At 47.3% G+C, this 23,581-nt stretch overlaps 1 protein-coding gene across 4 annotated transcripts in view; it reads right to left on the bottom strand.

The window, feature by feature from the left end:
• LOC146832697 (Y+L amino acid transporter 2-like) overlaps positions 1-23,581 on the bottom strand; it is a 395,072-nt gene that overhangs the window by 106,178 nt on the left and 265,313 nt on the right. For all 4 annotated transcript variants that reach the window (XM_085605981.1, XM_085605978.1, XM_085605979.1 and 1 more), the window contains one exon: positions 10,231-10,334. In XM_085605981.1, coding sequence (XP_085462107.1) covers positions 10,231-10,334 — 104 coding nt within the window. The remainder of the gene's footprint in view (positions 1-10,230; positions 10,335-23,581) is intronic.

The following is a 23,581-nucleotide window of genomic DNA, read 5'->3' as shown; positions in this document are numbered from 1 at the left end:
TTTGAATTAAATTGCACTCATCAAATGCAGCCCAAGTCGGATGAGGTGATAACAACCAACTGACAGAGCAATTTCCAATCAAACCTGGAGTGAGGCAGGGGTGTGTGCTAGCACTCACCCTTTTTTCACTTTTTATCAACGGTGTGGTTAATGTTTTAGATAGGGATGGGTGTGATGCACCAAAATAGGTGAGAGAAGAGTATCAGCACTCATTTTTGCCGACAACACCCTACTAATCTCAAAATCCCCTCAAGGCCTCCAACAACTGTTGAATGATTTTATACGGTTCTGCAATGAGCAGGGCTTCGGTATAAATGAAGCCAAAAAAATATATATGGTCTTCTCTAAAGGGATTATAAAATCACCCAAAAGATGTTTGTATATAGGAAGCAGTATCCTGGAGCAGGTATCTGCTTTGAACTATCTGGGTATTCGCCTCACATCTAACTTAAACTGGGCACTGCACATTGATAAAGTAAAGTTGTCGCTAATACAGTAGACTGCCCACATATGTAAAATACATAAAAGTGCGGTGTCCAGGAAAGTGGCCCCTGCACTGCAAATTTATAACATCAAATCTCTAGGGGGGGCTCTCTTTGGGGCGGAATTGTGGGGTAGTGGGAACACAAATTGCCTCTCCATTGCAGAAAATCGTTTTTTAAGATCTCTTTTAAACCTACCCCCTAGTACCCCTATTGCCCCATTGTACCTGGACTTCACTCGCAGACAACTGCCACGCAAGCTAGATTATAAATTATTAATAGTTTAGCATCGCTTGTGGTCCGTTGAATAACTTGCTGCCTACCGAGCAGTGACGATTGGCCTCCTGAAACAGCCCCAGGTAACCTCCATCCCATGGTTCAACTCCTTGAGAGTTCAACTTAGGAGGGTAGGGATGGAGGTGTATTGATCCATTCCTGAAAATTTGTCCCTAATATCAAAGGCTAGGGCCAAAGTTATATACTGGGAAACATTAGCGGAGAACGAGACATTTACTTGACTAGGGATGTTATCAATTTTAAACTTGCCCCAATCTACGAAGAAGCTACCGATGAAATTATCCCTCTTTTGGCACGTAAACTATTTATAAAAGTTCGTTACAAGACTCCACCAACTAAATTGTTCTGTAACAAGTGGAGCCGATATGTTTCCCCGGAAAACCTATGCCCATCTTGTAAAGCCAGTCTAGAATCTATAGTCCACCTGTTATTTTTTTACCCCTATTACAAAAATCTGAGGGGCAAGTGGATTATTCCATTTTGCAGACTGGTTGTCCCTGGCCACTACCTAAAGTGTCGAGAATTTTGTTTACTGACACACAGGGCAACCGTTTTTTGCTTGGCCCAATATTGGTATGCACTATGGATTAAGGGCTCTAAATGTATTGTATGAATTGTATTTTTATCCTTTATTATCTTACAAATTGTATTTTAGGGTAGTCATGTCTTCTTTTAAAAATGATTTTTTTATCTTGTATATCATTTTAAACTTGCCTGGTGCTGTGTACTTTTTAAGATCTCCACGATCGAAATAAAGTTTTATATGATGATGATAATGAAAACTGAAAAGTACATGTCCAGCTTTTCAAATACTTTGCACCCTGCCCTCTGGGCTGTCCAGGCCTACACTAAGGGAGACAGATATATATTAATAAGAAAGGTTTGGGCCTGTCAAAAGGTTTTTTTGCCAGCCTGAAATAGAAGTGTAAATTGCACACACAGTGGCAGGCCTGAGACATGGTTAGAGGGCAACTTATGTGGTTGGCACAAGCAGTGCTGCTGCCCCACTAGTATCATTAAATTTACAGGGGATTAGCCAATATTACCATGTTTAGAGGTGAAAGCGCAAGCACTTAAGTATTGGTTAGCAGAGGTTAAGTGCACAGAGTCAGCAAAAACTAGGCCAGAAAAGTGGAGGAGGTAGGCAAAATGTTTGGGTGTGACCGTGCAGAAAGGGCAATTTTCCAACACAGTGCATAAATCGATCCTATCTAATTAAAGTAAACTCAGTTGTTATTCTGTTTTACAGGTTGGTCAGAATGTTGCTGCTAGACAACTGTTACGTCTGAAAAAAATAAGCCTATCGCTGAACACTTATTGGATCTGTACTGGCTTCCAGGAATTAACGGATGCCTCTTCAAAGCGCTCTGTGTTCATTATCCCACCTTTTCAGATGAAGGTTCTGTGCATCTTAACATTTTTCATAAATATTCTCCCTCTCACACTCTGAGATAGCTCTTAATGTCCATCGCATTAAGAAAGTCAGGATCGGTGGCCGTTTTTTTCAACGCCTGGCCACCCTCATCTGGAATAAATTGCCTTCTGCGCTCCAATACACGCTCTTCTTAGTTGGCCTTCAGAAAACACCCTAAGGCATTTCTGTTCTCCTCTTGATTCTATCTTCTCTCTCACCAATAATACATCAATGGTACTTGTTTTTCAGCTCTAAGACCCCCACTTTGGATAGCAGTGTTGTTGGAAAACCACACTCCCACTCTGAAAGGGTGGTGGTGGACTCTCCGAACACACTGTGGTAGCTTGGCTCGAGTGGTCAGGAAACAGGCACAGTGCTAAGCATACAATATACCCATACAATAACCATGCGTGCATCCGTTCCAAAAACGACTCTACACCGTAAAAATTATGAAAATATTCTTCTTTATCTTTTTCTCTTAGTTGCTGATTGGGAAAATAAATAACAATCACAATATACAAATTCTTAAATAGAGCGGGTCAAATAAATATTGGCTGTTTGCTGAAATAAATAGGGGTGATCATAAATAACAGGGCATAAATACAAGCGCAATATATACAGACAATTAAATACTTTGAGGTAATAAATACTGTACCAATAAATACTGTACCAATAAATACTGTACACCAACAAGTCCTGTGGACCTATAAATTCAGTGCAGCAATAAATAGATAAGAACTTAATAAATACAGTATCCCCAATAAATAATTAGAAGTATACAGTACACTTCGTGAATCAGATGACACTTCAATTCTGAAGGGCTGATTTGGCCCAGGCACAGCTTGTAGGGTTGTGGAAGGCTTGGGGGGGGTTCTACTCCCTGGCTGAGGCAAAGGCTGAGGCCTAAACTGAGGTAGATCAAAGGGGGGAATTCCAATGCCCTGGCTTCCCTTCTCCACACAACCTCTCTAGGTTAGTCCCAGTTCACCCCAGGCACAGTCAGGTGGGTTTCAGCACCTCCCTAGCCCCTTAGAGTAGTCTCTCAGGTCTCCACAGGGCCTTAGGCGCCCTCTACTCCACTTACTGCCCTTTTCTGATGTTTCGACGCCGCTGGAGTCGTGTCGACGCCGTGAGGCGGTTCCGGTTCGGTCTCGGCGGCCTCGGCACAATGTCAGTTCTTTGACGACGCCGGCAGGCGGTTCCGGTCCGATGTCGGTGGCCTCGGTTCGACCTCTACCTTCGATTCGACGGCGTCGGGCAGTCTCCACACGATGTCGACTTCGGGCGGCTCCGGTCCGATGGCGCTCTCGGCTCCGATGACGTCGGCCGGCCTGGCCTCGCTGTCGACTTCCGGCGACTCCGGGGTGCGATCCTCACCCCCGACCTCCGGTGCTCCTCCTCACAGGTTCCGGGCGACTCCGGAGTGCGATCCTCACTCCCGACCTCCGGTGCTCCTCTACCTCGGTCTCCGACGACTCCGGAGGGCGGACTTCACCCTTCCGATGACGCCGCTCACTCGACCTCGGTTCACTTCCTTCTCGACCCTTGGTATTCCTCTCGACCTCCGTCGGCGCCCTCTTACGACCTCAGGCGGCTCCGGGTACGACGTCTGCTACCTCAGTCAGCGCCGCTTCTCCACCTCGGGCTCCAGGTCTTCGGCTACTCGACGCCAGACTCCAGGGAAACCAGTTCTCAGGTCAGAATCTTGCTGCTTTCTTGGTTCTAAGGCCTGTTCCTGCTGTCCAGGTCCTTAGGATGGTTTTCTTCTGACTTCTTCCCACACAGGGCTATAGGCTGGGATCCATCAGTAGGGACAAGTATCAAGGGTGGGTTTATGGACCCCACTCCAGGCACAAGTTTCCACCCCTGCTGCTTCACTCCTTCCTCCTTCACTGTCGTGCTCCTCTCTCTTCACCAGTCAGGTGCCAACTGCCAGCTCCAACTGCCAACTGCCTCTCTTATCCTCCCAACATTCTAAACGGTTTCCAACTGTCACACAGTTCTGGAATCTCCTGGAAGGTTCTGGAAGGTGCTGGTAGGTTCCAGTGGATGCTGGTGATGTCACAGGAGGCCACCATTTTGTGCTTCAGGCCCTCAGACAGAAGTTTCAGGGGTAGCTAAGATGGCTCCCTGAATCTGTAGCAACACTAAAAAGTCTGGTGGTTCCCAAAAAGGAAAAATTCAAACAGGGTTTGAGGCAAAAGTGGGACAAAATAAATAATGATGAGGAGGGACCACCCAAAGGGCTGACAGGTCTAACAAGTGTGCTTTATAAAAGAATCAATCAATCATTTTTACCTGTTAGGTGCAAAATGTATGGTCAGTATGTAGCCTTTTTTAAACGTTGAGACATGTTCTCTTTCTGGATATCTCAGATTACCTGAGCCAGATTCACAAAGATTTTGCTGTGACTTACTCTTGTAGTACTCCTGGGGACATATTCTCAAGGACGTATCGCCGAGTAATTGGCACTTTATCGCAGCCAAATTGGCGATACATTTATCGCCCCATTCACAAGCCGGTGCTAACAGCCTATATCACCAGTTTACCTGCGATAGCAGCAGCTAAAAACATCGCCAAAGATGACACCGGCAACTAACGCTAATGAGATGCAGAGTAGGTGTTTCCGTGCAAAAAGCAGCGAAAACAACAATTTGCAACATTATTAACGACTAGCTAGATTGGCGATAAGATCACAAAACAGGCGATAAGGCGCGTTAGCACAGGAATTTAACACCTGCACTGACCTGGTGCAAAGTCGGACGGCACCAGAGAAGGGAGCCCAGCCCAGAGCCACACCTGAAGAACTACAGATGCCATGAGCTACTCATCATGCAGATCGAGCCCCAACAAGGCCACAACACCCACTGCCACCATCCCCCGCCTGCCACCGTCCCCAGGACCCCCCCGCACCCTCCCCCGGACCACCACAGAGGCAGCGCAGACAAAGACAGCAGACCTTCAGGAAACGCACCAGCCTCACAGACTTAACACCAGAGCATGTCATTGCCCACTACAGACTCAAAAGGACAACCATCCTCCGCATCCAGAACATCATTGCCCACAGGCTGACGGTACTAACACAGCGGACAACCAACATCCCACCTCAGACACAGCTGCTGGCTGTGCTGCACCTGTTGGCCTCTGGGATATTCCAACCAACAACCACCAGAATCGAAGTCTCACAGCCAGCCCTATACAAGTTCCTCACACCTGTCCTGGATGCCATCATCAGCTTGGTACCCCAGTACCTAAATTTCCCCCACACATTGTGCAGGAACAGCTGGCGAACAAGCAAGGCTTCTACGCGATAGCTGGATTTCCGCACGTGTTGGGGGCAATTGACTGCACACATGTCCTACTTGTGCCCCCTGCCGACACTGCACACAATTACCGCAACAGAAAGCACACGCATTCCACCAATGTGCAGGCAATAGTGGACCACAGGGGACTCTTCACCCATGTCGTCGCCAACTACCCAGGCAGTGTGCATGACTCATACATCTTCCGACAGTCCATCATCAACCAGGCGTTTCCAGGATGGCACCAACAGAAATGCAGTGCTCATTGGTAAGTACCAACTGAACACACGACACACCTCAACTCCACAATCATGAAACTCACAACTCTGGGAATGCACACGTTACAAACTCACACATAACATGCCAAACAACATGCACACCCACCATACACAACAGCACAACGTACTGCGGTAACCTGGGCTAGCCATGTACATGAGCCATCAACCGCATGGCACCTCAGCCACACAATAGCAGAGTGTGGGGAGAGGTAGGAACCAGGCATGTGCGAAGGAGACAAGTGACCCATGAATGAGAATGCACACAATGTCAAGTGTGGCGTGGATGTGCTGGACAGACTGCAGAATCCAGACCACAGACATATCCATGTCGACATATACTGCTGATGGTGGTAGTGTTGTGGACAGTGGATGCAACCATGTCACCCCAGCCAGTGGGAAAGATCTCGGAGATGTAGGCTGTTACGTCCCCCCTGTAAGCGTGTGCAGAGTGGGCTAGCCCGGCGTACGCCAGGCTAGCGTAGGGGTGTGAATAAAAAGCACGCAGCCCTGGGCATGGTTCTCTTCCGGAATGGCCAAAGTGTCTGCCAGGCCAGCGCCTCTCACCCTGCTACAAAGCCGACGCCGTCAGCAGTGTTGCCTGCGATACTGTGCGCCTGCTGCACCACAGGCCGCTGGTCCCCAGACCTCGTCTTTCCCACTCCTGCACATGCAGGCCTCACTGCTCACCTTCCGACACCTGCTTGTCTCCAAGAGGGCCCACCACGTTCCGGTGCAAGCTCCAAGCTCGAGGCCCGTGACCTTGGCAGCCTCCTCAGACCATCACGACCTTCGCGAGCAAGGCCCGCAGTACTCCTTACTCGTTGACGTACTCCACCAGCATACCCAGTGGACAAGTAGGTCACACATTTGGAACTGATTCTTGATTACACAATGGCAGAGTACATATTTCATGGCTGCATTTATGTCACTATACTCCCTTCGATGTGGTGCCACCAACTCTGTGCATAGCATTCTGACCACACGTGTCTGTGGGCACTTGATGACTTCTGCCTCCGGCATCTTGATTATGCAATGGCAGAGTACACATCATTGTACTCAAGGAGAGGAGTAAGAGGAAGACGTTGTTCAGTCCTGCGGAAAAAAAGGATCCTCGTTACAGAGGTGATCGAACACTACCAACAACTGCTCTGGTGCCACTAACTCTGTGCATCTCAAGCCAACGACATGCTGCTGTGGGCCCATGCTGACCGCTGCCTCCGGCTCACACTGCAGTCCTGGAGGTCACACATTTGGAACTGAGCCTTGATTTATTTATGGCCAACTTGATATCATTGTACAGGTCTCATCGCAGACTGCATCCCCTTCCAGCTCTGGTGCCACTGACTTTGTGCCAAGGGAGTCAGGGTCACTCTCTGGTTGAAATTTGGTGGCTTCTGAGTCTATGGCCTGGGTGTTGACATCATCATCATGTAGCTGATACTGACATGGTGGGAAAAAGTAGACTGTAGCATTCAACTCCTCCATATTGCCTGTTTCTGATTGCTTCTGTCCTCTGAATCATGCCCTGGATGGACACCTTCCACTGTCCCCTGTAACACTCCACGACATTCTCCTTGGACATCAACAAGGGCCTGCTCAGATCGTGTGGCCTTATCTCAGTGCACCACAAGTCACCGTCCCTTGCGGGTGTGCCTGTGCCTGCCACAGTGCATCCGGGACCACTAACTCTGTGCAGCTCAAGTCATGGACCCTTGCTGTTTGTACTTTGAACTTCTGATCGTTTGATCACTGTTGTAGTTGTTGCCAGCACCAACCAACCCCTGATTGGTGGCTTACACCACCCAATACCCATCCAGCACAGGTGTCACTAAACGTGTGACCCTGGCAATAAAATGTGCCGGGCGCACGTGCCCGTAGCCAGTTCCACAAATTATCTCAGTGTGTCCGTGTGGTCATTATGTATGCATGAGGGCCCGAGCCATACCACATTACATTGTGTTGTGTACAGCGCGCGCAACCTTGTCACCTCAGGCAGTGGGGTAGACCTGGGACATGTAGCTGTGTCGGACCTCCCTGTGAGTGTAAGGGAGTGGACCGGCGTACAGCAGTAGGGCGTAGGGGTGTGGTCATTCAACACATGGCTCTGGGCGTGGTTGAGTTTAGGCCTTGGCAAGGAAGTTGCTAATGCGCGTGTCTCTGGTGTAGTATCGGCGCCACCCGTCATGCAATATACAATGTTGCTATGTAGCACGCCCCTGGAGTGCAGGCACGGCCAAAGGGGTTAATGAAGGAGCGCAAGCCCGCTCGGGTCCGGGATCAGACATGCCAACCGTTGTGTGTGTCGCTATTTCCGCAGCATATGCCAAAGGTCTCCCCTCAACCGCATGGCGAGTTCAGCCAGGCATGAACTCTACATCTGTGTCTGCCTTGTACTTACCATAGGCCTACAGATATGTGGCCACCCACCTACAGCGCACAACATCACTGTGTCGTTGTCAGGCTTGTGGACATGCGCAGACAGGCATGACAATGGTGTGCCGTAGGGGTGGAAGTGATGCAACCGCACTGCGCACACTAGTGAATGGGCTCGGGGGAGCGAGGAGCAGCAGTGAGGCTACATAATACACATTGATGCCACTCAGTTGCAACAAGCAGTACGTGTCATACAGGAATCACAAAGTCACACATATCACACACCAATGAACCAGTGAGCCTGCCAACACATCATGCAGAACCAACTATTGACTCATGTCTCTCTGCACTGTCACAGGTGACCAAGGATATGCACTCTGCACTTGGATGATGACACCCCTCCGAGCCCCGAACACACAGGCCCAGAAGCAGTACAATTTGGCCCACAAACGCATCAGGGGCATTGGGGAACGCACATTTGGAATGTTGAAGTCACGTTTCAGGTGCTTGGACGTCGCAGGTGGAAGGCTCCTGTACAGTCCAGGCATAGTGTGCAAGATGATCGTTGCATGTTGTGTGTTACACAACATATGTGTACGTAGCAATGCCCCATGGATACAAGTGCCAGATGCACCAGATGATGATGATCAAGATGAGGCAGGTGGACCACACCCCACTGTAGCTGCAGCAGGAATAGCCCGTAGGAACATCATCTTTGACAATTCTTCACATGAGCACGTCACATTGTGACAGTCCTTAGCAATCATGGGTCAGTACAAAATGACCACAGGCACAGCATGTGCAAATAAATGCATTCTAAAAGCACATTCCCTGAGTGCATGTCACTCATCTGCACAGGCACATCACTCAGACAGGTGTGTGTGCGACATGTGAGGATAACATTTTTATGATGTGTTCATGGATGGTGGGTGTGTCACCTCTGTGCAGAGAGGCTGTTTATGGTGCCATGTATTCGAAGTGCCAGTTCTGTGTATCACAGTTAGTAGGGAATCCCACTCTTCGGCTTATCACATGTGTCCGAAATCATTCCATTTTGGCTGCCAATTGTGACCTACAGGTGACAACAGGACTTCTTTTGGGGTCAGATATGTACCTCCATGATGCAGGGATGTCCCCTGTGACTCAAGTCTCACAACATGGGCAACATGTACGTAAGTGGGAGTCACTACCCCGCCATTCGTCCACGCTTTCATAATTGATTGATCATGGTCATGACACGTCTGTGTGCAGGAGGGGTGGCATGTCACTCTGCGATGTGAAGGGGAGATGCGGTTTCACAGTGTTTTCCATGCATGTTTCAGTATTGGAGCAGTTTACATGCAGACTGCATGTCAATGTACGTTGTGACTGTGAGGAAATGCCTATTTGGTGCGGGACAATGGTCATTTGTTCTACGGCACGGATGTGGGGTTGTGCTCGTACATTGTCATCTCACCGTTTTTTTACTCTGAATTGCAGGGCTGTCGCTGGTTATCGCTGATTTGTGTATCACGATTGGCCTCATCGCACCTTTTCTGGCACTGGTGTTTTGCATTTTTGCGGCGGCGCGTTGATTTTAACGCGGTCATTTGACACGTTAACGAGGGACTATTGCATGGTGCTGCCGTGTTGAGAATACTATGTTAACACGGCGTTGTTTTCCTGCGATAGACTGCGATATGCAAAGTTGCATTACGCTGATTTGCTGATGTTTATCACACGTTCTTGAGAATATGCCTCCTGGTTTATTCCTGAAGTTCAGAAGTAAGCCAGAATTAGTCATACTTACCCATAGCAAATTCTTTTCGATTCTGGCCCTACATTTTTTGCAGCAAGCTTTTGACAAAGTGAAGCCATGTAATTCTGCCAAAACAGTCATTCACGACAGATTGAGCTGTGCAAAATATTAAAATACGATGTGCAAAGAACAGCCTGAAGAAGAAAGTGTTGAGTGTGATACACAAGAGGGTTCATTCGAAAAGTATACATATGAATATTCAAACTATTTACACATAATACTATTAAACATATAACTATTTTGCTGCCTTCTTGGACCACACCTCACCTATTAATCATTCTCTTACCTTGATGAGGAAATAATAACAGAATTCAGTGCCCCGCAGCATGATATTGCCACTGATAACGGAATAAACCATTTTGCATATCCAAGAACTTGGTCAGCAAAAGTCTAAATGCATAAATACATAAAAAAGAAAGAAAACAGGTTCAGATATTACATGAATAATCACTATTGCCAACAATATTGCCTACTGGCATAGAGATCTTTCACAATGTTTAGGACAGCTGGACCAGTCATAATATAGTTCAATTTCTAAAGTGAATCTATTGTCCTAAACCTGATGCCAAATGCAAGGGCAGCAGTCAGTTACACAGCCAGACTTTGAATGTAAGAAGCCACCTCCAGCTATAAATCAGCACCAAATGGCAAATCTCTTCTCAGATTACCTATAATATGACTGAGGGTAAGCTCTGGAACATCTTTTCTTGTGTTGGCTTGCACGTGATAATATACGTATATCAGAAGGGAGATTATGGTTAATGTAGACCATTTTCTGCCTCTACCTTCTTAAAGAGATTGAAATTAAATTAAATTCTGACTTGAGGCTACTGTACAGTTAGAGATCACAGAAAACAAGGGGCATGCAGCCTCAACAGATTTCAAAATTACAGGTGATCAGTCCCTGATCTGTTGAAGCAATAATAAGATCAAATTTGAAGTGGTGCGAGGTTCCCTGGAGTCTTGGCTAACTAAGAGGGCCCATAAGTGAAACACACTGGCACTAAGAACAAAATTTATTCGGCGTTCCCCGGGGTCTTGGCTAACTAAGAGGGCCCATAAGTGAAACACACTGGCACTAAGAACAAGATTAATTCGGCAGGAATGCGTGTTGGAATGGCTGGAACTGTTAATCTTGCCATCATTGTTCTTGAATTGCCATTTCAGTTTCTCACTGATCAAACTGTAGATCTTGATTTCATCACACTGCAGCAACCATTTATATAGCGGTAATAATGATGGCCACAAATGAGATGGTGTTCATAGTTTACAATCAAATCTGCTGCCTAGCGGGGCATGGCTACGTGTTGGCAAAGATGGATGCACGGTAGGAGAGCTCCGCAATCTCTAACCCAGCCGCTAAACTACCAATCTAATAAATACGATCCATGCAATGGCAGAGGCACCTCTGAGTGCAGTAAGGCCAGAGGCATGCTCTGAAACAATTTGCCATCTTTAACGGCTGCGTAGGGACGTGTGTAGCAACAGGGCCTAGGCCCAGCAGGAAGCCGCAGACTCGAGTGAGGGTTGAAGCTGCTCGGGAGTGACAGTACAGAGGAAGTTGACAGACTGCAGGGACGCGTCCGTTTCTGAGAGCTCGCGATAGCCTGTCCAACAGAGGTGTGGCCCGGAGACAACGTGACAGCAGAGACAACACACACCTTCAGCGCGGTGACACCAGTGCCGTGCTGGGGAAATTACCAACACCCCCAACAGAGGAGCACGATCGAGAGATGCGGTGAGGCCTGAGCCCTGCCGGAAACCGTGGGCTGGCGTAGTGGCTGGAGCCGCAGAAAGGTTGAGTTACAGGGGGACTCAACAGACCGAGGTGAGACGCACGACCCACCTGAATTGCAACAGCCCAGTAAATAGTGCTGCGGCCCTGAAGAACTGTGCAATAGACGTGCCGTCTTAAGAACTATCTTAAGCATGATTATTGCAAAGGCACAGCGATATGGCAGGGCTCTGCTAAGATCATCAGGCCCTCAAGTGATCCAGGCATGGAGTAATTTTTAAAATCAAGCCTAATACAGAAGAAGCCTCCTGTACAATTTCTTAACACACCGGCCTCTCTCAGTCGGTCGGCCACGAACTGTAATAAATAGACGCCATATCTCGAGCCAAGTAGTACCAGCATTGCTGAATAGGGAGGCCGAGGCGTGGCAGCAGGAAACAAAGGGCCTCACCTGAATCAGAGGTGGGGCCTTCAAGGCTGGATGCCACCCCAGGAGCAGCGCACCTGTGCTTACAGTAGAAACACTGCTGGTGCCTGGCTTAATCGCTCGCACACGGTGATAAGCCGCAACAAACATCACACACCCGTGGATCATTCACCAGGTGACACAAATAATAAAGGGAGTGAGAAACCCATTTGAAATCGCAGACTCAAGTTAAACCCCCTGGGGAGAACCTCGAAAGGCTGCTTAAAGCACGCAGTGACGGAACTCCACTGGGCAGGCTGCGAGTAGTACCCCTAGTGAGGGAGAAACTACGGCAAAGAAAAAGTGTCCCCCCTTCCCTCCAGTGGTAAAATTGAGCAATGTCCGGGAACAGAGGGGCAAAGAGTACCCATCAAACAAAACTTTAGAAATATGCTATGTCAAAGACTGTGGATACTGATGGAGCAGCTAAGGCTGAGATGAAGACAGTACTGCGGCAAGAGTGAGAAGAACCCTCTTTGAAAGACAATATGGACGCCATCACCAGAGTGCGTACACCGCTCTAGAATAGAATGGACTCAATAACAACTGAAGTAACACTTATTAGGGCTGACCAACAGAAGATGAGCGAAAATGTTAAGACAATGGAAACAGTCACAACAGATCTCTGCCAAGATTCTAAGACGATGCAGCAACAAGTCTAAGACCTACAAGCAGCGAGTAAAGCTTTGGAAAACAAGGTGAATGATTACGAAGGGAGGTCACGTCGAAATAACGTCAGAATCCTTGGAGTGCCGGAACGAGCGGAGGGGCCCACACCAGACCTCTTTGTGGAAGGCCTAATCACCAAACACTTGCAACCTAAAAACCTAACAACTTCTTCTCGGTGGAAAGGGCGCATCATGTTCCAGGTGGAAGACCAAAACCGGGGGCTCCCCAACGGCCACTGCTGGCGCGACTCCTTGATCTTAGAGACCGTGACATGATTCTACAAACCGACTGTACTGCCCCGCCAATCAAAATTGACTATAGTGTTGTGACTTTCTTCGCCAACTTCACCGTTAATGTACAGAAACAGAGACGCTCTTTTCAGGGAACTAAAGGTAGGCTCAGAGAAAGAGGACTTAAGTATTCAATGCTGTTCCCAGCAAGACTAGGACTGGAGGCAGAGGGGAGAGCATGGGTTTTTGATACCCCAGAATCGGCACAGGAATGGCTGGACGGATGGAGGTTGGTCAATGGAAACAGCTCCAGGCAGAGGAGGGAACAATCCCCCAAGAGGCAAACAATGCCAGATGCACACCCAAGGCGATTAAAGGAGGGGAAAGACTCAGAAGAGTAGGAAATAGAAACTGGTTTAACAACTGCAAGGGTGTTCAGATGGAGGCTGAAATCTTGGATCGTCGTAAATAAGGGAAAGGCTTGCAGAAGCATTCCTGAATTATGGCTAAGTGACTTCCAGTATTACAACTGTTGTAACTGCGTGGTGGGATATGACTTTTTAAAATGTGATAGCAGTGGTTGAAGGTATAGCGAATACACCCCCCACATCCTCTAATATACTTTCTATTTGGGGAGACAGGCACTCTGCATAGCTGGGATAGGGGCAGTTTTCAGCCCAGATTGCAGGGAAGCAGGGAGGGGGGTTTGAGGTCACAGTTAAGTTTTTTTGACAGTTCAGATGACACCAATTTAAAACTGAAGGGGGTATCATGAAATTCCTCTACAACTCACATAGAAATGCACTCACCAACCTATCTCGAGGTATTGATTATAAATGAGAAGGGGTGTTCTTGCGCAAGCACGGCAATCTAGATCTCAGAGTGAAACAGACTTCTACAGTAATGAGTTCATCTGCAAGAAGGCTTTTGTCTTGGAATGTGAATGGTCTGGAAGACAAGGTCACACCGCGAATAGTGCTCCAATACATAAAGCGACACTCACCAGACGTAGTTCTCCTGTAAGAAATGCATTTGATTGAGAATGCGTGTGGGGCCCTGTAACGCCCTGAACGTCTCAGGATCGTTTAACAGACACGACAATGAGGACGCAACCACTTGTGAAGGGTTAGTTCTTTTAATGAAGGCAAATAAAATACAAAGAACAAACAAAAGTTATAGTCACTGGAATCCTCCAGGCTAAGTACGTTACCAGCCCACAGCATGGATGGTCCTAACCGTCCTCTGCATATACGCCGATCCCGGCGTATGCCAACAGAGGGCAGAAATGAAATGGCCGACAATGCCAATCGGTAGGCTGTGAGGGGCACGAAGAGTGTTGGGGAGAATCGAGGAGTCAGGGAAACACCCAGCCGGGGTCTCTACCTGAAGGGAGCAGCCGCTCAACCTCTTCCTCAGACTGCACCGGGACGCGGAGTCACCTCCTGGTGATGCGTCACCGATACCCCAATCACAAGCAAGAAGACTGAACCGAGAGCAGCCGCTCGATCGATCCTGTGGACTTCCGAGTCTGTAACGCGGACAACACCTCCTGGTGTGCGTTACAGCTGGCAGTCCCTGTGTCTCTGGTCGGGCTGGGAGTTACGACTCCAACCAGCAAAAGCGCCACTGCGCTTGGACTCAGCCGAGTCAAAAAGCGAAGCTCAATGGTTGACCGGTAGAGCTTCCGGGTCCTTCACAGGTGACGATGGGGCAAGACACGGCCCAGGGAGTAACGACTCGACCTACCTCCGTTCTTGCCTTACTGGAGCACCACTCCGGAACACTGCTCTTCACGAAGCAGGTACGTCGGTGTAAACACAATATCCGACAGCCTTGTACCTCCCGGTTCCTCCCTTTATAGGGCGTGTTTTCCTTGAGTTATGTAACAGCTCTCCTGTTTACATAAGGGCGTGTTTCCCTTGAGTTATGTAACAGCTCTCCTGTTTACATAAGGGCGTGTTTCCCTTGAGTTATGTAACAGCTCTCCTGTTTACATAAGGGCGTGTTTCCCTTGAGTTATGTAACAGCTCTCCTGTTTACATAAGGGCGTGTTTCCCTTGAGTTATGTAACAGCTCTCCTGTTTACATAAGGGCGTGTTTCCCTTGTATGACAGGAATTCTTGACAGGCCCTGACCAAGTGGGGTTACAACCTTGTGACGCACTCGCCATTTACCATCAGATCCAGAGGGGTAGGCATAATGTTCAGGAAAAACTTTCAAATGTTAATTGAACAAACATGGACCGACAAACAGGACATGTGTACAGCAGTCTCGGGGAGATGGGAAGATAAGACACTTACGCTAGTATCCATGTATGTACCACCAGGCCTCCACACTGCAGCTTTTAGAGATTTGGTTGACCTATTGCTCGCTATTCCCAAAGGGAGACTTTTAATGGTATGAGACTTTAATTCAATCGTATCGGACAGCTGGATAGATATCCTTTAAGGGAGGTACCACCCTCATGGACACAACGCTATGACTTTATAGGTGCTATGGGAGTACCCGATGCATGGCACATCCTTCACCCCACTGAGATGCAGTTTACACTCCATTATGGACCCCACAAGAGTCTGTCAAGAATAGACTACGTGACTGTACAGGCAAATCAGGTGGGACAGATCAAAGAGTTGCGCCACCTGGCAAGGGGTATCTCAGACCATTCCCCAGTATTGGCTCTAGTAGAGGTGGGAGTACCACAGTCAGGAAGGATAGCTCCAATAAATCCCTGGTTCTTGCAGATCCAATCAGTTAAAGAGAAAGTGTCACAAGAAATTCAGCTATATTTCTATGAGAACGAGGGATCGGTTGAGTTGATCAGAGGCCATGCAATCTCCCAGATCGCTGGGATCCGTAAAGAGAAAACAACCAATCTTGCCAGTTTGGAAGCTGACATTTTACACCTGGAGAGGAGGGTACGGGGAGAAAATACAATAGATATAAAGCAAATGCTAGAGATTAAAATCAAAGAGTACAAGGCCCTCGCCACAGATGCTGCTCAGACACAACACAGGGCCATGCTTTGTAGGGTCTACGAAGCTGGGGATAAAGCAGGGAAACTGTTGGCGTGGCTCGACAGAAGAGAACAGGCCAACAGGCTATTTGCAGAATTGAGGGATGAGTCAGAGTCACAATTGAAAGACCCACAGGAAATAGCAAACTAATTTGCGAACCACTTTCAGCGAATATATAAGTCCCATACAGCCTCCACAGAAGAGGAAGCAGAATCCCTGTTGTCAGACATGCCTCTTCCCACCCTGTCAGCAGAGGACTTCTTCATGTTAGATAGCGAACTCACATACACAGAAGTGGAGCGAGCAATTGGGGAACTGCAGTCCAGGAAGGCGATGGGCCCCAATGGTCTACCCATCTAATTATATAAATTATCCCCCAGTAAGATAGCGCCACACCTCACCCAGATGTTTTTAGAAAGTCTGGAACATGGGAAGCTTCTGGCAGACCAAAGACTAGCCACTATAGTGGTCATCCACAAGAGTGGTAAACCTAAAAATAAATGCTCCTCATATAGGCCAATATCTTTGCTAAATACAGAGATAAAGATCTTGGCTAAACTATCGGCCACCCGTCTGCTTGAGGTTAACACTAAACTCATGTACCCTGATCAGTCGGGCTTCATGCCATCAAGGAATACCTCACTCAACCTTCAACGTCAGCACGGAGTAATGGGACGAATAGGCACATTGAGGGAGGATGCAGCGCTGGTGTCCCTAGACGCCGCAATGGCATTTAATACGATTGAGTGGCCATACATGTTTGCAGTTCTCAGGGAAATGGGATTCAGCCCCAACTATGTCAGCTGGGTGAAACTTCTATATAGGGAACCGCTGGAGCAAGTAGTGGTTAATAATAGGAAATCCGGAGCGTTTACCCTAGAGAGGGGGACCAGACAGGGCTGCCCCCTATCCCCGTTGCTCTTTACGTTGATGCTGGGGCCTTTGGCACTGTGGATAAGGAAAGACCTAATCATGAGGGGACTTAGGTGGTCGGAAGACTGGGAGGACTGAATCTCCCTGTATGCTGACGATATACTGTTATATCTAGCATCACAGAGAGCCTCAATAAACAGAGCGCTTCATATCTTTACTAATTCTGGGAAGTATTCCGGATACACCATAAACTAGCCCAAATCACTCATTTACGTATTGAGGGGTGACTTCACCCCACTGCCTCGAGTTTAGGTAATAACAGGCAAAGGAGGGATTCTAGTATCTGGGCATATATGTCACCAAAGACCCAGTACTGTACAATGAACCAAATCTCCTGCCCCAGCTGCAGAGACTCAAGAATTACGTTAAACATTGGAAATCTCTCCCACTGTCATTATTGGGACTCGCCACACTGTTCAAAATGATGGCTCTGCCTCGATTTTATACATATTACATAATTCACCGGGCCCAGTTCGCACAGACTATTTTAAATCCATCGAGTGTAAACAGAGGGAACTCCTGTGGGAGGGAAACTGCCACATATAGCGACCTAAAAACTTATAAGGGGATGGTATGATGGTGGAATAGGACTCCCAGATATTAGAAGATATTATTGGAAAGCACAATTAGTAGCTATTAATCAATGAGTATATAGGCCCTAAGATGACCCCGGATACAAAATGTACAGGTGGCTTCTTTCAGATGGAAAATATTCAAGAGCACTTTACTCCAAACCTGCAAGATCGAAATTAACAGGCCCAACTGAACAGGCGGTTCAGATATGGCACACAGTTAACAAGAGCATGGGATGGCAGGGAAAATCATGCAAGCCACCCCCCTGTGGGATGCGGAGATATTTGGCACCCTGAGAAACACCAAGGGCTTTGATCACTGGGACATGTTTGGAATCTTCCGGGTCGGAGACCTATGGAAAAAGGGTGGGGTGATCCCCTTCGCGCAGTTACAAAAAGAATTTGAGATGGCTGAGACAGAAACATTCCGATACCTGCAGATAAAACACGCTCTTCAGGCAGTTATTCTGAAGGGGCAGTTGCTCCCAGAGTCCTTCCCTCTTGAGGACAGAATTCTTGAAGAATATATGCCTAATAAGGTATCTCTATGACACATCGGAAATGAATCAATAACATGCCTGACCCCCTCCTACTACTCCGCAAACATTGGGAAAAAGATATTGCTGATTTGGAGGATGATGACTGGCAGGAGGCCTTAGCATCCCCTAGAGAATTTGCGATTTCTTCGAGATTAAGACTGGTACAACTCAAGGTGCTCCATAGAATATACTTATCGGGTACCGATCTTGTGAAAATGGGCTACAGAGACGACCCCGGGTGTGGGAGGAGGTGTGGCCTGGAGGGAACATTCATCCATACCATCTGTGAATGTGTTCACATTAGACGTTATTGAACAGAGGTGACCCAGTGTATGGGAGAGGTGCTGGGGGTGCAGATAGAACCCAAGGTAAAATTATGGGAACCTACAGATCTAAATGAAAGGGAGAAGGTCTGGGTGGTGCCGGGGATGATAGTTGCCAAGCAAAACACTGCCAGACTGTGGAAAGCACAAGAAGCACCAACAGTAGCTGCATGGAAGAGAGACATGGACTAGTGCATGTTAATGGAAAGGACTATATATGAGTCTCGAGGTTGTCGCAAGAAATGGTCGCAAATATGGAGAAAGTGGAATGAATATAGAGGGAATATTTGTGAGCCCCCGGAAGCAGCACACCACCTTGCCACGAGTAGAGAATAAGAAAATATACAGAATAAAGGATCAGTATCACCAATGATAGATGCTAGAGATAGGAATGTCAAAGCATGATTCACTGTAAATGCATTGATTTGTGTGATATTTGCAACTACAATTGTAGTGCATTCATTTGGTGTCCCTGTGCATAGTCCAGTTCAAACCAGTCCTGGGAGCCGTTGGCTCCTGCTCTGGCGCAAAACTGGACACAGGACATGGGAGTAACCTCCCCACTGTCCAGACCCTCTCCTTGAAGGGTCCCCAGAATCTGTCCAACCCTCTCCCGTGGGTACAAAAGGGCTTACCTGGCTGTAGGATGCTAGATTCGATGTGAACAAAATTCTGAACCAAAAACCACTAAACGTCGACCGTCTGGACTTCGCTGGACTTCATTTGGGCCCGACTTTGCCTCCCTCTCCATCCAAAGCATTGTCTGTGCCTATGTACCATACAGGCTCCGTGCATGACCTGTGGAGCATCAATGACAACTGAAGATATCTCCCTTGGAGTGAAGGAGTCACTCCCCTGCAACCGCAGGCACCACATCACGATTGACCGGTCTGCTGCTCCTGAGCTCCTATGGGCTCCAAAGCCTCCAGCAACACAGGAGGTCCGTCTCCAAGTCCCTTGAGGTCCGTGCTGCCCTCTTACCAATTTGGAGGTCAGAATCCTTTGTGGGGGCTGCAATACCCATACCCCTGTGCACTGCGTACTTTTGCAAGTGCATATGCTTGTTGGTGTTTACAAAACAAGTGCACTAGGCTTTGAGTAGCCCCAACCTCTGGCACCATTTCCACCAAAGAACTCCGGCCTCCTCATACTGAGTGCTATGTGGGCTGTTGCTTTGTGAAACTGCTCGAGGTCCCCTCGCGACTTCTGTGCATTTGGCCTGTCGGTCCTCTGGAAGGTCAACACTGCTTTTCATGGGCTCCCCTGGTTGCTCCAGGCTTGCCCTGACTCCCCTGTGTTTGGTGAGTCTCCAGGACCTTGCTGGTCCGAACCGTACTTCTTGACCTTCTTCGTGGGTTGCCACTGCCAAGGCATGTTGGTGCTCCCGCCGGACACCAAACCCTCTGCACTCGATATCCTTCGTGGGACAGCTCGTATCCAGCTCCTGGTTGTCCTAAACGTCTCCTGGTCCTGGTAGCTGGTGAGTCAAAAACCCCCTCAACTCACCGAAGCTCCTGACACCGGTGGGCATTCGACTACCGAGACCCTGGTCACTCCTGAATGATCTAGACTCAGTCCCCTCTGCTTTCAAGTACTCTTCATCAACAATCCACCTTTGGATTCTGACAGACACTTTTCTTCTTCCCAGCAGTCCTCCATAGATATGGACCATGGTTTCCGACGCCACTTCAGACCTATGCACCTGGCTTTGTGGGATAAGTAACTCTGGTGCTATGGTATCCATGGGTGGGGTGGCTCTCCAAACTCCTAACTTCCACAGGGTTTCTTCGAAGTCGACTTAGAAGGGTCCTTAAACTTTAAAACTGCAACTGCGGCTCTCCCATAGAATTGCATGGTGCCCACAGTCGTATTTCCACATGGCACCCCTCCTCCCTGGGGTCCCTACTTAGTCACCTTGGGTGGTTCCTTAAGGTCCCAGCAATTCTACAACCTCTAGACACTGTCTTAACTCAAGTCATAGTCCTTATACAACTATTTTAGTATATGGTTTGGTCTCCCCCGGGAGCCCACTGTGTATTAGTGCTATTTACTGTTGTTTGTGTGCTTTGTGATTGTCTGCGATACTTTATTATGCTTAGAATGTGTTATATTAATAAATCCATATTTCTATAACTACTGTGTGGTTCTCCTTTCATTTAATAAATCCTATAAGGTTGCATTCTGGTAAAACAAGCTGCTTAGCATTCCTTAAAGACTAAGACTGAATGCGCTCTCCACAGCTACCACATGGATAACTTTCTAAGGTTCGCTTTGACCTCTTAAATCACCATAAGGGCTGTTTGGACTGGTACAGGGTACCCACTTTAATTAGTGAACACCATATACCAGGCCAACTTCTCACAATAAGTCTTTATTCAGAACACCAAGAAACACCTCAGCCACAGCTGTCTTTCTCCTTCCATCTTCCCTGGTCACTCAGAGAAACTTGACATAGAACTCTCTGGCACCAACAGTCTAAATACAGCATCATGCCCTTTAGACAATGGGGGAGGGAACAATACCATTGGGCAAGAGAGGGGAGAGGGAGCGGGGATACATCTTTTGGAAGATACCACAACTCCCCCTTCTCTTCAACTTAGGACCTCTGTACATTTGAAGGAAAGACAAAAGGGAAAAGGAAACACAAAGGTGCAGAGAAACAACGGTTACCCCAGGCACCATAGAGTTAATACAATACTATGTATCTGAACAAATATGTTGAAAGGCCGTCTTGTTCATGTGGTAGTAACCACATAGCCTCTTTGGAAGTTGGGACAGCATGTCCTCCTCTCACTAGACCTAATGGGATTGCTAACTTTCTCTCTTTTGGGTTCAGGAGGAGTGTTAACTCCTTCGGGCATACCTTTAACATCAGCTATCCCACTGCTAGTATCTCTATCAGAGATTGTGCACTTGCCCCCCTTCCCATGTTTCAAATTCTCCCAACTTGGGTTTTCACAGCATTTCTGAACAGCTTCATGATTTTCATAGGTCCTGTGAATTTGGACCATTTCACCCTTCCAGTGGGAGTCTTGACCTTAACCAGATTGCCTCCTTTAAAACCTACATGTATGGCTCCATGTATTCTGTCGTATCTTGTTTTGCGATTAGCCTGTGATATTTATTCTCCTTCCCTCTGGGGGCTGTTCTCTGTGATGTTCACTCAACCCTTGTGCCACTTCATCCACCCGAGTATTAGACTGGAACTGGGCGTTCTTGCTTTCATGAGTTCAAAAGTTGTCTCATTTGTGGTTTGGTGTGGTGTCAAGCGGTATGCTTCCAAGTGCTTCATTATCTCTTCACTCCAGCATAACTCACTACCTTTAACTAGTTGAAAGCCCTAATGGATGGTTCTATTGAATTTTTCTAACATCCAGTTGGTATACTGGTGGTATAGGGCACAGATTTTGTGTTTTATACCATTGAAATTTAGGAACTTCTTCATCTCTTGGGAGCAGAATTGGACCCCATTGTCAGTTAGTATGGAGTTGGGCAACCCCTCGCTAAGGAGTATCTCGACAATTATTGACAGTCTTTGTGGTAACCTCAGAAACAAGCTTTAGTTTTGGCCAACAGGAGTAAAGGTCTATCAGTACTAGTAGGTAACGTGATTGTTTCTCCTCAGTCAAAGGACCTATTATATCCAGAGCTATGTCCACCCACAGGCCCTCCAGAAGTGGACTGCAATAAAGGGGTTGGGTCATCAAAGTTTCAGTACTTTGGCACTTGATGAGCATGGTACACACTCCTGTATTTTCCTCCATGTTTGGCTACCAAAAGTCAAGGCGTAGCTTCTGCTTTGTCTTGGTGATCCTGAGATGTTTCTCATGCGCCAAATCGAGTTTGACTCTTATGGACCCTGGGGGAACTAACTTGGTACTCCCAAAGAGACACTCATCAACTATGGACAGCTCCTCACAAATCATCTAGAATGGCTTCAGATGTTCCCCATGTTTCTCTTGTCCAGCCCACCCTTTTTGAGTCTTTTCACAGACAGTCTGATTTCAACTCTTATTTCCACTGGGTTTCCTCCACCACCCCTTGGATAATGACACATACTGTTTCATTTTGCATATCAAATTCTTCCTCCTGCTGAAGTATGTCAACCTCTTTCTCTTCCTTAGTGTCATCCACCAAGCATGAGAGACAATCTGCTACAACATTTCTCACCCCAGGGACATATTCCACGTTAAATCCTTACCTCTTTTTGTAAAGATTTATGTGAGTGGCTTGTGGTCAGTCCTTAAAGTGAATTTTGCTCCCCATATAAAATTTCTGAACTTGTTGAGTGCCCAGTGTACTGCCAAAGCCTCCTTCTCTATCACTAAATAGTTATGTTCAGGTTGTCTCAACGAACGAGATGCAAAGACAATGGTCTCTTCCCCTTTCTCACTTACTTGCATCATTACTACTCCTAGACCTTTGGAACTAATATCAGATGTTATTATGGTTTGTCTTCCTGGTATGAATGCTTTTAAAATGGGGGCTGTATCTAATGCTGCTTTAGTGTTTTCAAATTCTTTTTTGAATTCCTCACTTCAGTCTAAATGTACTGCATTTTTCAACAATGTGCGAATGTTGTATGTTCTACCAGCAAAATTATTGACAAACTTACTGTAGAACTCCAGCACTCCCAGAAATTACTTGACTTCATCTTTACTTTTTGGCAGTGCCAGGTTCATTATGGAGTCTTGTAACTCTGATTTAGGTGGTATGCCTTCAGCAGTTATCCTTTGTCCTAGGTAGTTTATTTCAGGACAGCCTACATTACACTTTTCCCTTTTGACAGTGAAGCCCTCTTTGAACTTCCTCAACACTTGTTTGATTCTTTCGTCATGTTGTACTTTGATCTCCTCAAATATCAAGATGTCATCTTGATAGCAAAATACACCTGTGATTCCTTTGAGCATACTTGTCATTATCCTTTGAAAAACTGTTGCTGCAGACACAAGTCCAAATGGCATGCGTTCGAGCTTGAATGCCCCCACGGGTGTGATGACCACTATGAGCTCCTGAGATTCTGGACAATCTGACTTGGTAATATGCGTAAGTAAGGTCTAGAGTGGAGAAGACCTTGGCCCCTGCTACTTTGGTCATCATTTCAGTGATGTTCGGTTTGGGGGTACCTGTCTACCACTTCCGCCTTGTTTAGTGCT

This window comes from Triturus cristatus, chromosome 5_1, assembly GCF_964204655.1.
Source record: "Triturus cristatus chromosome 5_1, aTriCri1.1, whole genome shotgun sequence".
Lineage (NCBI taxonomy): Eukaryota > Metazoa > Chordata > Amphibia > Caudata > Salamandridae > Triturus > Triturus cristatus.
This window is presented reverse-complemented; position numbering and strand designations above follow the sequence as displayed.